Source organism: Elephas maximus, chromosome 23, assembly GCF_024166365.1.
Source record: "Elephas maximus indicus isolate mEleMax1 chromosome 23, mEleMax1 primary haplotype, whole genome shotgun sequence".
Taxonomy (NCBI): domain Eukaryota; kingdom Metazoa; phylum Chordata; class Mammalia; order Proboscidea; family Elephantidae; genus Elephas; species Elephas maximus.
The window spans coordinates 5837867-5855123 of NC_064841.1; the positions used below are offsets into that span (position 1 = coordinate 5837867).

Genomic DNA, 17257 nt, shown 5'->3' on the forward strand with positions numbered 1-17257 from the left:
GAGCACCTGGTGGGTTCCTGCCAACCTTTTGGTCAGCAGCTGTAGCAATTAATCACTATGCCATCAGGGTTTCCTACCCACATCTAGTGTTCAATAAGTTATTGTCCATTGATGGGGGATTTAATTTTTCTTAAATTAGAAAAATACAAGCATATTAAACCCTCCTTCCCGTCTTCTTTCTCGACTCATAAAGGTCTATGAGTCACATCCACATCAGTTTCCAAACTCCTTCACTTTTTCTTGCTATTAGGTCTTCCCACCACAGACATTCTCACTGTACAGTGTGGCATGGTGACTGAGATTTTGTATATTTCAGACGCATACAGATGTTCCATCAGCAACAATGCTTTACTGATAAATGCATTTTGAACAGTCTTGGACCCATAATGTGTTTGGCAAGTTTTAAAGGAAACTTTGTAACTTTAATTTCTCTCACAGGATCACCCCTATTTAGATATTTGTCAAGGAGCAAAAGTGCTTTCTTCAAGGCTAACTGTGCCAAAATAGTCATAGAACGTTGGACTAGGAAGAGGTAAGAGACACCTGAGGGCCATTCCTAAAGCCAATTCCTCAGACAGGGATTGGAGTGGACTATAGGATAGAAAATGATACTGGTGAGGAGTGAGCTTCTTGGCTCAAGTAGATGCGTGAGACTATGTGGGCAGCTCCTGTCTGGAGGGGAGATGAGCAGGAAGAGGGGGACAGGAACTGGTTGAATGGACATGGGGCATACAGGGTGGAGAGGAGGAGTGTGCTGTCTCATTAGGGGGAGAGCAGCTAGGAGTACATAGCAAGGTGTATATAAATTTTTGTATGAAAGACTGACTTGATTTGTAAACTTTCACTTAAAGCACAATTAAAAAAAAAAAAGAGAGATACCTTAGGGTTCACCTAGTCAACCGCCTCTCTACAGATAATGACACCAAGGTCTATAGAGAGTACACGATTTTTCTAGGGCTACACAGCTATTCAAATAAAAAATAATTTTTTTACACAGCTATTCAACGGCAGAACAAGGGCTGTGTTACAGGGTCTCCTGAATACCTGTTCAGTGCTTTTTTCTTCTCTTTTACAACTTTATTGAGGCATAATTTACATGTCATGTAATTCAGCCAGCTGTGCAACCATCACCATAAATCAGTTTTAGAGCACCTTCATCACACCAATTTGATCCTTGATACTCATTTCCTGTTAATCCCCGTTCCCACTCCCAGCTCCAGGCAACCATTAATCTACTGTCTGTCTCTATAGGTTTGCTTTTTAGTCTGATGCTCTTTTTACTACACTCTGATAAAAATAGTTTCATCTTCCATGAATTTCATGAATACCAGCGACATGATCTTTAATCCCTTTTCTGGAGTACAGCAAGCTTACTAAAAACACTGGATTTACACTCTGAAACAGTCTCACACATGAAAATTAAGAAATTATACCTTCATTCCTGACCTAATTCTAGTCAATAAGGTGTGAGAAATGTTTTTTCTCAGAGCCATTTTTAGTAGGATATTTCTAACTGATACAATACCCGATTGAATATGTGTTTATCATTAAGATAAGAAAAACTGTTTCATTTCTCAGGATTCATTTATCCCTGATAAAATCTTATTTCTTTTCTAAATATAATCAGTGGGTCTTTCAAGGTACAGTTTCTTCTTTTTTTGTCAGAAAAACAGAAAGAATTGGTAATACATGGACATATATTTGGCTACACATCACATCTGAGATGAAATGTCATTACTAGAGATAAGACAAAGATTTAGTTTCTGCAAAGTAGAAGTGCTCCATGGAAAAGTCAGCCAATAATTCCAAGAGTAACAGCACACTTAAATTCAAAATTCCCACTGGATTTTTACAGCCTCTGACGGTTGTGCTCATGGGCTCAGAAATAGCTGAGCACGTATGAGGTGAAAAAAATGAACACAACAACTTCCATAAATAAGAAATGAAGTAATTGAAATTAAATGATATATTCAGTTTAGAAGCTTATATTTTGGCCATAAGATCAATGTAAAATGAGGTTTCATGCTGAAATGTGGTAATTTTTCATCAGAATGATTCATCATTTGCAATACACGTATCATTTGAATAAAGTATTAGAATATATGAAAGACATCTTTAAAAATAAGATTTCATTTTTCATTCTATTCAGCTATACAGTTGGCTTTTGGGAGTTTCTATTATTCTTTCAGCTAAAACTAAATTCCCTCTCTGTTCTCTAAATTGCTAACACTGTAACACAATTTATTCATCCCTGAAATCATGTAATTTTAAAATTGTAAGGGGCCTTAGAGATGCTATGTCCCTTGCTACTCAAAGCGTGGTCTGTGGACCAAAAACCTCGGCATCATCTGAGACCTTTCAGTAAGTGAAGAATCTCAGGCCCCACCAAAAAAAAAAAAAAAAATCCATTGCCATCAAGTCGATTCCAACCCAGCGACCCTAGAGGACAGAGCAGAACCGCCCCATAGGGTTTCCAAAGAGCAGCTGGCAGATTTGAACTTCTGACCACGGTGCTACCAGGGCCACCAGGGCTCCAGCCCCAGACCTACTAATCAGAATATTATGATTTGCACACAACAAATGTTTTCAATTTTGAGAAAGCTTAATTTATCAATTTTTCCTTTTATGGATCATACGTTTGGTATCAAGTCTAAGAATGCTTTGCCTAGCCGTAGATAGCAAAGATTCTATGTTTTCTTCTAAAAGTTTTAGAGTTTTACATAAGTCTGTGAGCCGCTTTGGCTAATTGTTTTATAAGGTGTGCAGCTTAATTCTAGGTTTTTTTTTTAGCTATCGATGTTCAACTGCTCTAACACCATTTGATTAAGAGTCTATCTTTCCTCCATTGGACTGCTTTTGCACTTTGGTCAAGAATCAGTTGGGCATATTTAAAAAAAACCCAGTGCCGTCAAGTCGATTCCGACTCATAGCGACCCTATAGGACAGAGTAAAACTGCTCCATAGAGTTTCCAAGGAGTGCCTGGTGGATTCGAACTGCTGACCCTTTGGTTAGCAGCCATAGCACTTAACCACTATGCCACCAGGGTTTCCTGTGCATATTTATGTGGGTCTATTTCTGGGTCCTCTGTTCTCTTCCACTGATGTATGTCTACTCTGCCAACAATATCACACCGTCTTTATTACTGTACCTGCACTGAAGTCAGGTAGGCTGATTCCTCACACTGTATTCTTTCAAAATTAGTTTAGCTATCCTGGTTCTTTTGCCTTTCCATATAAATCTTAGAACAACCTTGCCTATATCTGCAAAAAAAAAAAAAAATTCCTGGGTTTTGAAAGACATTACATTAAACCTGCATACCAACTTAGGGAAAATTGACATCTTCGTGATGTTGAGTCTTCCTATCCATGATCACAGTATGCATCTCCACTGATTTAGATCTTCTTTGGTTTCTTTCATTAGCCTTGTGAGTTCTCAGCATACAAGCCCTGTACGTGTTTTGTTATATTTCACCTAAGTATTTCATTTTTTCTAGTGATTATAAATGGTATTGTATTTTTAATTTTGTTGCCCGCATCTTCATTGATAATGTGTATAAATACAAATAATTTTGGTATGTTTATCTTGTATCCTGGAACCTTGTTAAACTCACTTATTAGTTTTAGAGGTTTTTTTTTTTTTTTGGTAGATTTCTTGGACTTTTCTATGTAGACAATTCATGTCACCTGCAAATAGGGACAGTTTTATCCTTTCTTTCTGATCTGTAGACTTTTTATTTCCTTGCCTTGCCTTACTGTCCTAGCTAGAACTTCCAGCCCTATGTTGAATAAGGGTGGTAAAAGTGGGCATCCTTGCCTTGCTTTTGATCTTAGGGGGAAATCTCTAAGTCTTTCCAAAATAAGTATGTTATACGTAGGGTTTTTATAGATGCTCTTTATCAAGGCAAAGAAGCCCCCTCTATTTCTTTTTTTTTTTGAGCTTTATCATGAACAAATGTTGAATTTTGTCAAATGCTTTTTCTGCATCAATTAATATGACAATCTATTCGACGGCACACAATAACAACATGTCATTCCTCCAAAATTCCATGTGCCCCTGCTTTTGTTGTTTCCTCATCATGGAATACCTTTTCCCCACTTTTACGCCTACTGAAATTATCTTTTAGGGCTGTGTTTCAAAACCATTTTCTCTAAAGTATCTTCTCTAAACCCCTCCTCTACTTTCTAATCTGAATAAATCCCTTCTCCCTCCTCTTCCCCGAGGACATTGCCAGGTTCTAGCTGAACTAGGAATGCCAGGTGTTATTCCTATCTTATCCCCCCAGGGCCCGACACTACATCTTGCAGTAGCAGAATGGCTAAGAGCAGACAGAGGATTCGAGCCAGGTAATCCTGGACTTGGATTGGACTCTGACATCTACTAGCCTTTTACCGTTATTTGTTCTTGTCGTTGGTTGCTGTCAAGTTGATTCCAACTCACAGCAATGTCATGCGTGCAGAGGAGAACTATGTTCCACAGGGTTTTCAAGACTGTGACCTTTTGGAAGCAAATTGCCAGGCCTGTCTTCTGAGGCACCGTTTAGTGGGTTCAAATTATTAACCATTTGGTTAGTAGTTGAGTGCTTAACATTTGCACTACCCAAGGACTCCTTTACTTAACTCTGCCCATAATCCACTGCTGTTGGAGTCGGTCCTAACTCATAGCAAACCTACAGGACAGAGTAGAACTGCCACATAGGGTTTCCAAGGGGCAGCTAGTGAATTCGAACTGCCGACCTTTTGGATAGTAGCCAAGCTCTTAACCGCTGCACCATCAGGGTTCTTTACTCAATTATATCACCTATAAAATTGGGATGATGCCTGTCTCTATTTCACAAGGTTGATGTGCACGTTATTTCAAAGAGCTTAGCAAAAAATCTGATATATGGTACTATGGCTAGTCTTCGACAGGATCAGTAAATACAGTATTTGCTTCAACCCTGCATCTGCTGCTCAGCTGTGAGGCTCTTCATCGTTAAGAAAAATTATAATTTACAGCTCTCAGTTCTGTGAGGATTAAATGGGATAGGTGTTAAAACATTAAGATACCTAGCACTTTCCATGCCACACAGTAGGACCTTTATAAAGGCCCATACTTTCTTGCTCCTACTATTTCCCTTGAGCAATTCAAGCGTCTTTTTCTCTTATTTTAGTTTACCAACCATGTAAATAAAGATGACAGGGTGAGACAAGAAAACTGGGGAACTGAATATATGAAAATAGAGTAGCCATAGACTTCTACATATTAAGTAAAATTCCAAAAAGTAAATTCATTTTATTTAGGAAAAAAAAAGACTGTTTCTCAGAAAGTTCTTGCTCTATTATTTTTTTTCTTTTAGTGTCCCTAGCCCTTCGTCCCTAAACCGTCTTAGATGGTGCTTCTTGACTTAAATTCCTCAGTGTCTGTATTTTAGATGCCCAAAGGTCATCTAAACCCATCCCAAGGTCTCTATGACTTCAATTTAGATAAAAATGGTCAGTTGTTATTTATTCATGATTTAGCGATAGAATTCTAGCTTCCAGAGCAGAAACCCCAGGATGCATTCCTGGCTAAAGCAGAAATCTTTCAAAGTGACAGCATGGTGCAGTCAAAGAGCACCTAACCAAGAGTTAAGAAAGCAGAGTACTGGTGGTAGTCCTGCTCCTACTACCCGTGTGACCCTGGAGAAGTGTTTTCACTTCTGTGGGTGTCAGCTCTCCCTTCATAAAATGAGAAATTTGAACTCGATGGCCTCTGTCAAGCTCTATAATCCCATGTGCTGTGTAATATGTCTTTCTTAAATTGAGTGATTCAGATAAACAACAGAATGCCTCACCTGTTAGGAGAGAAATTTAGAGCTCCCTTTTTATACTATAATTTCACCCTGAATTTACCTAGAGGCTTACAGTGAAGAACTGCAAATGTTCAATATGCCCAAGGTCAGTAAGTCTGAATCAATTATCGCAACAGATTAATTGTGCTAATGTGCTTACAGGGTATGTGCCCTCTCCTCCTGAAGCATCTGTGAGGTTTAGAGATTGCTTTTCATTTCTAAATAAAAAAGCTCCCAGCCACCTACGCTCAGGAATAGGCAATAATGGACTGTCATTATTCCTGACAGCATATGCTAATTCAGAGACTTTTAAATGGAGACTACGCAATGAATACAATTTTGTGTTCTCTGAATCTATCATTCTTTATCATGCAATAAATGTTTATGTACAATTCAGCCCCATGATATTTTATTTTTATAAAAAAGGATACGTTTTAATGTGAGCTTCTGATGCACTTGTATCTATTAAATAGGGCTGTTAAGATATAAAAAAAAATAACGTTTTAACAGCAGTATTTTAAAAACAAGATCCTATTTCTTGTGCTTCAGTAAGTTAAACTACAGAATCTAAAAAGCCTACAAGGTCAATGTTGCCAATTCATTCATTCATGCCTACATTTATTCATTTAACAAATACTTTTTGAGGGCCTTCCATGTGCCAAGCACTGTGATAGATGGCAGGGAAAATAAAGACCAATGAGGAAATGCTCCCTCCCCTTGAGGAAATTACAGTCTAGGAAGGTTTGACAGAAACGGCTCCACAGTCCCAGTACCAGGAGTAAAGCAGTAGTTGTAGGACTTTGCAAAAAAAAGTTTATTACTTATGTATTTTGCCTAAAGCATAAAAAGATAAATTAGGCCAATATTAAAGGTCTTTTTGTACTATTTCCTACTTCTTCCAATAAATGTTTATTTTCCCTTAAGATTTTATTGCTTTTCACATTCAGTCTCTTTTTGGAAATTGTTCCTGAATTTTTGAATGATTTGCAGATCTGTGGGCTATCTTCCAGCTTGTGACTCAAACTCTGTAGCACTTTTTTCTTTTACTGAGGTGAGATCTTTTGTTTATCTGACTTCAGTGTTTACACTGACAGCTTGTTGGACTCAAACATTTGTGAGTTTTTCCAGTAAAATTAATGAGGAGAATCTGACTCATTGAAGACTGTAGCCATTTTCAGTGCTACAAATTTTTGTCTGCCTAGGAACAGATGATACTTTTAACGTATTATTCTTTCGGATAATTAAAAAATTTTTATTTTTCCTGTTGTAAGTGCCATTCTCTACCTTCCAAAATTATGAATGAAAAAATGGGCTAATTACCATACCAAACGAAACAAAACAAAAAAACCAAACCTGTTGTCGTTGATTCCAACACATAGTGACCCTACAGGACCGAGCAGACCAGCCCCATACAGTTCCCAAGGGGCACCTGGTGGATTCCAACTGCCGGCCTTTTGGTTAGCAGCTGAGCTCTTAACCACTGTGCCACTAGGCACGATTAGGGCAAAATTTTGAAACAGCGCCTTTGATCCAGCCTAGTCTCTTCTCTCCTAACCTAAAGAGTGCACAAACCCAAACTGCAGCATTTCAATTCAGGACCCTCAGGCTGACCATACTCAGCACTCTGCTCCCACATCTTGGATCACATCCCAGTAATATTTTGCCTTCCTGTTACCCAATAAACTTCCTTGATTAAAAAAAAAAAATTAAATATTGACTCTTAAAGGAAACAAATGTTTCCTCAGATTCTGTCAGCTCCCTGCCTGCATCTCTATCTGCCCTGTGACTGCTCCTCCCGTAGTTCCAGCTCCCATTTCTCTTTACTTAGAGCGGTGCTTCTCCAACTTAGTAATATACAGACCCTTTTCACAGGAAAACGAACAATTCTACGAACCTCACTGTCGAATCAAGTGTTTGTGTGTGCACGTATACGTTTCTTAAAGACATGCCAGCATAAAAATTGGGTATAAACCTTATATTTGTAATTCTTACACAAATCCAAAACCAAAATAAAGGTTTACATCACACGTTTCCAAAACCAGTTGATGTAAAGTGACAGTACGATTCTTCTGAAACTGACTTGGCAATTTTGGACGAATAGTATAAAGGTGAAAACTCTGGTCTGTTTCCACGTAGCAGCTCTGTGTTTTTACTTCTGTGACTCTCAGAGACTATCCTTTTGGATAAGAATGTTTCACAAAACTATACTAATCACACAAGATTGTGTTTGCTGTTTCAGAAAAATAAGACTTCAGACTTAACCAAAACTCTCTCCAGCACTTCTGCAACTCTCAAATGCCAGTTTTAATGAGGTAACACTTGATACCTCAGTAAAGCTTGTTTGTTAGCTTGGGGGAGTTAGCGAAACCCACATTATGTGGATATATAAAACCAGGTGTAAAAAACTCTTCACCGTATTTGCTTTTGTTTTAACTGCTCATCAGTGATGCAAGTTGGTCATATAAAGACATGATTATTGAGCTGACCCTACAGTGCATCTTTTAAGACCCATGGGCCTGTATGGCGAGGAACTGTCTGATACTTCAGTTCTCTCATCACTTTCTGCTTTTAACTAGTCTAAGCCACAGCACTTGGTGTATGCAGTGTTCCATACCAAAGAAAAACTACGAGCAATTTTTTATCACTGAGGTGAGGTTATTTTTACCTCTTGCAATAAAACATAAGGGAGTTCAGCTTTCACATCATTTAGCTCTCAGAATAGTGAGAAGGTTGTATTTATAATTTATGTTATTAAATGACAGTCAAATTTTCTCATTGAGTGATATTTCTGTCAATTTTTATTTAAAAAAAACTCAGGAGTTTCTGTCTTTGATAACAAAAACATGTTCTCAGGATAATAAGCTTTTAGGATTGCCCTATAATTCATAACTTACTGCTCAGAAGGCAAGGCTTTGAAAACTAAACCTTTTCTTGGCTGTGAAATGGTGATGTGTTCTTGTGTTGGACAGGGCCAGGCTATGCTAAGAGCAAAATGTCAGCTGCATTTTTCAACCATGATGAAAGTGTCCTTCATAAAGTGCAATCTCAATCATAAATAAAAATATAAGCACAAATGATACAGTTACATGGCAGCACTAAGTTGTAAGGTGGTCATCCGGTTGACTTGGTTATGGAAATCTGAATTTCTCACGTGAATTTGTAGACCCCAAATAATTGCCAAATAATACATCTCAGGGCTCCCGGGGGTCTGATGACTCCAGTTTGTACCCCAACCTTGACTACTATTGCTATGATCTCCGACATGGTCTTCCTGTTTGGTGTAAATGGTTAAGTCCTAGACTAATGAAAAGTTGGCAGTTCAAACCCACCCAGGGGTGCCTCGGAAGTAAGGCCTGCTAATCCGCTTTGGAAAACCTTCTGGAGCACAGTCCTACCTTGCACAGCTGGGGTCACTAAGAGTCAGAATCGACTTGACAGCCACTGACAACAACAAATGATCTCATTGGCTTCATTCTTCCTACGGTCCCATAACAGCGATTTTTCTAAAACACAATGTAAGGATCTCATTCTTTTCTAAAAATGTCTACTGGCTCCCTTTTGCCTACAGAATAAGTAACAGGCTCTTAGTTTAGCAAACAAGATCTTTTACCTCCTGACCCTGACCTGTGATTCCAGCCTCAGTTCCCACATCTCAACCCAACACCATCTCTACAAGTACACCTTTCACTGCTCCTGAACACACCGAGGGCTTGGTACACGCTGTGCCCTGTGCTCTGAAAGCCTGTCACAATTCCACCTCTCTGCTCAGGAAATACCTACTAATCCTTAAGATCAATTTCAAATGCCACCACCCGTGTATGAGATCTCTCTAGCAGAGGTGGTCCTTCCATGGACCCCAAAGAACTTGGTTCCTGTCTCTATTATTGTGTTCGAGCTGAAAATGTTGTTTATTCCCATGTTTTTACTACCCATTTAACTGTGAGGTCCTGAAATGAAGAGATACTATCACCGTATACCCAACACAAAGGAGCTCTGGTGACAAACGGTTAAATGTTCAGCTGCTAACCAAAAGGTTGGTGGTTTGAACCCACCCAATAGGTCCATGGGAAAAAGACCTGGCATCTGCTCCTGTAAAGATTACAGCCTAGAAAACCCTATGGAGCAGTTTTACTCTGTCACATGGGGTCACTATGAGTCGAAAAAAGTCTTGACGGTACCCAACAACAATAACAACAGTGATGTACCCAATGCAAGCTCAAAATCTTCCACATGATAAGCACTCAGCAAATGTTTAACAAATGGATGAATAAGAAATAGATGAAAGCTACCTCACCTTTGCCAAAAGGTGTGACCACTGAAATCCACCCTATAATACTCTAGTGCAGTAATGGACCCAACTGTTGGCTCTGTCCCTCTGCCTTCAGCCAACATCACATATGTAGAGTGGATGAAGTCCTTTGCCTGGGAAGAAGGGTAAACTGACCTGTGTGGTATAAGTTTTCACAATTACAGGCCCTTTATAGTGCAAGGCCCTAAAGTCAGATTCCCAGGTGCCTTCACGGGTAAACTGAATTCAAGACCTCTCCATAGCGAGAAGCTGAGAAAGGTCGGCGGCATGTCTCACACACCAAGACTGCATTTTTCTTTGCCCCTAGATTCGACTCGACCGCAGTGGGTTCTTTTTTTTTTTTTAGATTCAAGAAGGGAAGCATGAAACACCTCCAACGAAGCTCGTTATGTGCTCTCCCTTAAAAACATCTCTAAATAGAAGAGAACACACAGCTCTCCAATAGTGGGACCTTGGTCTTAGCTTTCTCCAGCCCCTCTTGGATCCAGATGCAAAAGGCCCATGGCAGATAGGGTGATCAATCACAAACAGGGTGATGACACTGTGCCTGGGACGGAGGGATCTCCTGGGACATGGAGCTTCAGTGTAAAACTGGGGCAGTCCCAGGCAAACTGGAACAGTTGGTCAGTCTAAATTGGCAAACGCCATGTACCCCCATGCCATTTCCCCTGGTGGACAGATAGATACATTTAACCCAATCCAGTTAGTAGCGCCAGGCTTGACTGCTGGTAGACACATGTGTAACGTGTTGTCTACTAACTCCTCCTCCTTTTTCTGGGCTACAGTGTTTCTTTAGTTACAGCCATAGTTTTCAAACCTTACTGATCATCAGAATGGTCCGGAGGTCTTGTTAAAACACAGATTGCTGGATCTGACCCCCTGAACTTCTGATTCGGTAGTTTTGGGATAGACCCTCCCAAAATTTGCATTTTAACAAGTTACCAAGTGATGCTGCTGGTCCAGAACTCCGCTTTAAGAACCACGCTTTAGTACTTTGGCATATTGTTGTCTTCTGGACTCTTGTGTAATGGAACAAGGGGTCAGTGGAAAGCATGAGGCCATGAATCAACAATGTCAAGTACAGACTTCTACAAGAGGGGATCCTATTCTCTTCATTTCTTAAGCAACTCTCACTAATGAGTACAGTTTTTTTAAAAAAAGAAAGAAGACCCTCATACACAAAATGTAACATAAAAGGTTCAGAGTTTCAGGCAAGTTTCTGCAGAGCTGTGGGGGAGTGCTCTACTGTGGGGTTCACTCTGATTACTCTGTGGAAAGGTGAGTGCCCGGTAGCTCACTTCTGGCGACATCTGGTTCCTCTTATGATCAAGCCGAACAGCTTAAACAGCCTTTGTACTTAGTCTGAGTCACAGTTTCACAATTACCGTTTGCTCTGGCATATGAAACTGGAAAAAAAGTGCATTTGGATAATGTAGTCTGCACTTTTAACCTATACAAACTTTTTCTACGTAACTGAATACATCAGAAAAACAGAAAAGCAATTCCAGATTGCAAATACTCTTTCTGTTCCATGTGGCCAGATTCTGCCCTTGGAAACATCCACAGCTTCCAACTGATCCACAAATGTTGCCTTCAGTTGTGGAAACGTGTTCCTTATTCTCAAGGAAATGTCCCTGACTGTCCTCACTTAGATACTGGACTTGACCTGGGAGAAACCGAGCTCCGGGACTCTGGTGGCAGAATTTAAATCCCTTAACTGTCAAAGGTTTCTAGGGAAGTGGGTCTGAAACAGAAAACTTTACCATTCTGACAAGTAAATACATTTCTAAGTGGCCAATCTCAGAAATTAGCTTTAGATAATAACAATCTGTTTTTGTCCCCAGCGTCCCGGCGGTGCCCTGGCCATCCCTCTGTGTGCATTCCAGGGCACGGTGTCTCTCCAGGCTCCTACTGGGAAAACCCTGTCGCTTTCCACCTATGAGGTAAGCGCAAAAGGGCAAAAAATCACCCCAGCATCTAAGAAAATAGAAGTCTACCGATCCAAAAGCGTTGGCCACGAACCAAACCCGGAGGATTCTCCCTCCACGTTTGCAGACGCCAGTGTGAAGATCCACTTGGAAGTTCTCGAGATCTGTGAGAACGAAGAGGCCTTGGACACTGTGTCAATCATCAGTAACATCAGTCAGTCCTCCGCACAAGTCAGGTCTCCCTCCCTGCGCTACTCGAGGAAAGAAAACAGATTCGTTTCCTGTGAGCTGGGGGAAACTGCTTCATACTCCCTCTTTCTGCCCACCAGTAACCCTGACGGTGACATTAATATCTCCATCCCAGACACTGTTGAAGCTCACAGGCAGAACAGTAAAAGGCAGCACCAGGAGAGGGAAGGCTACCAGGAGGAAATCCAGTTGTTAAACAAAGCTTACAGGAAAAGAGAGGAAGAAAGCAAGGGTGACTAGTAATCGTTTGGTCTAATAAATGCTAGAATGGCTCTGTAAGGTGAAGCTGTTAAACGAACACCTTTGTTCTGAGGCGATTTGATTTCCTTTTTTATTTGTTGGTTTACGTAAGCTTTACAGATTTCCTGTTTGATTCTTTTTAGGGCCAACAGCTGCAACTAGTGCAGACACTTAAGTGCATTTGATGTGTTAACCTACAGATCGCACACTGTGGCAATTAAAAGAGTTGGTTTCTTACCTGATTTCTAAAAATGTTTTCTAAATCAAACCATGGTCTCACTAACATTTTAGTCTGTGCGTGTCACCCTCAGAGTAAACCAAAAATTGTATAAACTCAGCACATACTGGTCCTACATACATGTTTCCACACACAACGTTGGCCGTTACTGTGAGGAGAAGAGGCCTTTAGGGGATGGGAGAAACGTAGCAGAACTCAGAGGTGTATCTGAAGAGATCGTGTCAATGTGGTTACTAAAACAAACTTAAGACAGGAACTGTCCTAGCTTCACACCCATGCCTAGGAAATTCATTATTGTGTAAAATGGCAAATGAGAATCCAACTTGGAAACAAGTGTCTGTCATCAAACCAAGCCGAACCCAGTGCCACTGAGTTGATTCCAACTCACTGTGACCCTATAGGACAGAGTAGAACTGCCCCATAGAGTTTCCAAGGAGTACCTGGAGGATTCGAACTGCCTACCCTTCAGTTAGCAGCCATGTCACTTAACCACTACGCCACCAGGGTTTCCGTATCTATCACAGTCTATAAATAATTGTTTCCTCCATTTCTATAAAATGCGAATTGTTTACTAAGTGTTGTTTCCTTCTCTCCTGAATATAGTAGCAATGTTTTCCTTTAGTTTTTGTCAGCCCTGCCAAGACTAGCTCTTAAAACAAACACGTTGTGTGTTACAGGTAGGATTAGAGGCAGTCTTTAACCCAAATACGATTTGAAGAGGTTGTGACTGTACACTTTGTCATTTCTAGAATGGTTTTTATTGGAATGGAAATTGGGGAAAAACATGGCCAGGTTAAGTTTGGAGAGGGGCACCCAACTAGAGTACAAAGCTTCTGGTAAAGCAGAAGAGAAACCTAACCTGAAATGAAAGTGTCTACTTCTAAAGCTACAGATTTTGGTAAAATTTTGTGGCTATTCTTGAAGCTTAGAAAATTTTAGTTCAAATGTAGCTGCTTTTTAGAGTTTCTTCTTAAGGAAAATGTGTATCTGAGGAAAAGAAACAATTCTAGGAATTTCGTGAAATGACTGCAAGGTACACACTACAAGATTATTTTTTAAATGCGTTAGGTGGTATAAATGCAGGGATCACCTTGTCAGAGTATGGGTAGTGTATATTTCAAAAATTATAAAGTGTCTTTTCTTCAAATTGTTTCTGTCTGGTCTTTCTGCAAATATGTATTAAATGTACTGTGTATTGTAACTAAGCAAATGTTTATTTTCTAAAGACATTAAGAGTTGACATTTTGCATGATCTTAACGTGTCTGTACCCAGTTTTACCTACACATTTGTTTACTTACAGATCAAGTGACCTATTTATTAGAAATATTTACTTTGATTTCTATTTCTTCTGTATTGAATTGGAATTCTAAATTGTATGACATGGGCTGTCAGATTGTATCATCTTTAAAGGACTTTTTTTTTTTTTTTGCCACCAAGAAAAATCACTTTCAAAATAATTATCTCAGTGGACTTCCCCCATCTCTCATTTAGCTTCTTGATATATCTCATGATCTAAATTTAGGAAGCAAGTGCAAAGTCATGATTAATGTTTGTAAACAAGTTTCAAATGATGCATAGCATATAAACCTAAATTCAAGTGTACTCTCTTCATGAATAAATTTCATTTTAAAAGACTTTTTTATCACCAAAGCTGAGGGCTATTTTAGCCCAAATGGATGGACCGAGAATAAAATGTCTGTTATAAAAAAAAAACTGAATTGGATATTATAAGGACACCTTGTGACAGGTACGTGTGGATATGCTAAATTTATATCTATAATGTTCTGAAGAGGAAATGTAATTTTGATCTTTAAAACGCAATTTTTGGCAGCAAGGAAACTAGAAACAGGATCGTAATAAAACTAAGAAAAATATTAAAGAGACTATTTGAATGGAAACAAACCCTTTACAGCTGCACAGCACTTTGAATGGGGACGAGGGAAATCAGTTTAAAGAGCACAAGAAACGAACTGAAAGACAATAACACCCCCCTTCCCTTCCGCATAAGGTCCCTGGGTGGCACTAACGGTTTGTGCTTGACTCCTAACTGAAACCTTGGCGGGGAAACCCCCCAGCCGTGCCAGGAAGAAAGGCCTGGTGATCCGTTTCTGTAAAGTCTACAGAGCAGTTCTACCCTATAATACATGGGGTGGCCATCAGTCAGAAATGACTTGATGGCAACAGGCTTGGTTTTGTTTCCCTCTTGTATTCCATTGTCTTTTCACTGGACATGTGCCTAGTCTGGGGGAACTGGGGGAAAAAAAAAAAAACAACTAGACAATTACCAGGATATTCCCATTTAATTGTCCCTGGCTGTTGAGTTAACTATACAATGTATTCACTAAAAACTTTTTACTTTATTAATGTAATACCAGGATTATCTAGATTAAAGTCATAGTTTGGAGGTTGATCAGCATCACACTGCTAACTTGTAACACTTCAAACTCCAATTCGACAGTAACCAAACCTACAAGAAACACCTATTAGGCCTGTGCCTAAACATAGATGACTCTCCCAATTTCTTGCTAAAAGGGAGGAAGATTAAGCGACACCAGTATAAGCCAAAAAAGCAAACCCAGTGCCGTCGAGTCTATTCCGACTCATAGCAACCCTACAGGACAGAGCAGAACTGCCCCACAGAGTTGCCAAGGAGCGCCTGGCGGATCTGAACTGCTGACCCTTTGGTTAGCAGCCATGGCACTTAACCACTATGCCACCAGGGTTTCCAACATCAGTATGCTTAAGTCTATTACTCTTTAGAGTGACTCTGGTTCTTAAAGTGTTTCTGGCATTGGAAACATCCTATAGATATCTTGTGGTATATCCAGATATCTTGAGCTTGCATAGCTATATTGTTCTTGTTATTAACAAATACTGTAATCTTAACTTGTCCCTTTCCTTGTTCTTTACTAAGAAGATTGCCATGTGGTGGTGACTCACGCAAGCTGCAAACACAGAGACCCTGAGACTCAGAGAGGTTTCTGAGGCCTGTGGCTGATAAAGGCAACCCATTTTGAAGACGGACAACCTCACAGTATTACAATGGAATACAGTAAAAATTTGTAAAATCCTTTGAGACTTTTATTTGGAAGCTTTCCTCAATATGGTTCTGTCGTACAGGATCTCATAAAGAGATTTTTCTCTCGAATTCTTTCCAATATCGTTCAGCTACTTGCATTCATTTCTTCATCCTACTAATATTTACTGAGATGCCTATAGCATTACATGCTAGGGGGTCCCTGGGTGGTGCACACAGTTAAACACTCAGCTGCTTGCCAAAAAACTGACCTTTGGTATCCACCCACAGGTGCCTTGAAGAAAGGCCGGACAATCTACTTACAAAAATCAGCCATTGAAAACCCCACGGGGCACAATTCTGCTGTGATGCACATGGGTCGCCACTGAGTTGGGATGAACTCCACAGCAACCGGTTTTTACACGTCCACAGACAGAGAAACGTGTCAGTGCTAAGAAGAAAAATTAAACAGAGTAACGGAACAATGGAAGGAGCGCATTTTCAAATAATTTAGTTATGAAAGGCCTCGCTGATAAGACAAGATTTCATCAGAGACTTGAAGAAAGTGAGGAAACGTGCACTGTGGCCGGGCCAACTGCAGCTCCGGTCAGGAGAACAGTGAGCTTCTGGAGATGGGGGGCGAAGAGGTGCCTTTCATACTTGGGAAACCATCATGGAGCTCAGTGTGAATGCAGACGAGTGAGAGAAAGAAAACGGGGTGGGAGGTAAAGACAAACAGATATGGGGCAGGAAAGATGGCCGTTTCTGCTTGACAGACCAGGTAAAGGACTTTGAATCTTACTCTAAACGAGGTGAGAAGCCATAAGAGGGTTTTGAGCAAAGGAGTAACATAACGTGATTTCAAAAATCACTGTCTGATGTACAGGGGAAAAGACTAGGGAGGTGTAAAGAATACCACAGGAAGACCAGTCTGGATGCTATTTTAACAGCCCAGGTTAGAGACGATGGTGGCAAGGATTAGAGTGGTAGCAGTAGAGATGGTGACAAGTAGTCGGATTCAATAAACAAGGATGAACTTCCTTGGTAACCAAACCCATTACCTTCGAGTTGATTCTAATTCATAGCGACCCCATAGGACATAGTGGAACTGCCCCATATGGTTTCCAAGGAGTGGTTGGTGGCTTCAAACCACTAACCTTTTGGTTAGCAGCTGTAGCTCTGAACCACTACGCCACCAAGGCCAATCCCTCATTTCTTCCATGTTTGTCCACAGAGTCTATGATGAGGAAAAACAAATACTTCTGGCACTGATTTTCTGTCAATACCCCGGAAGAGTCCCATGTTTCTAAAGTCCCCCATTATCACAGAGGCTAGAAGCCTGGAAGCTGTATTTCCCAGTCTCTCTTGCCAGCAAGATGCAGGTTTAAAGTCTGCCAATGAGAAGCACAAGACTTAGAAGGCATAGCAACCCTGTGTACAACAGAACAAAACACTGCCAGGTCCTG

The 17257-nt window shown here is 40.2% G+C and overlaps 1 protein-coding gene across 1 annotated transcript in view; it reads left to right on the forward strand.

The window, feature by feature from the left end:
- The window catches only part of GPR149 (G protein-coupled receptor 149), a 77727-nt gene extending 65191 nt beyond the window's left edge, over positions 1–12536 (forward strand). Inside the window, exon 5 of the mRNA XM_049867093.1 lies at positions 11964–12536. Coding sequence (XP_049723050.1) covers positions 11964–12536 — 573 coding nt within the window. The remainder of the gene's footprint in view (positions 1–11963) is intronic.
- The last annotated feature ends 4721 nt before the right edge of the window (positions 12537–17257 follow it).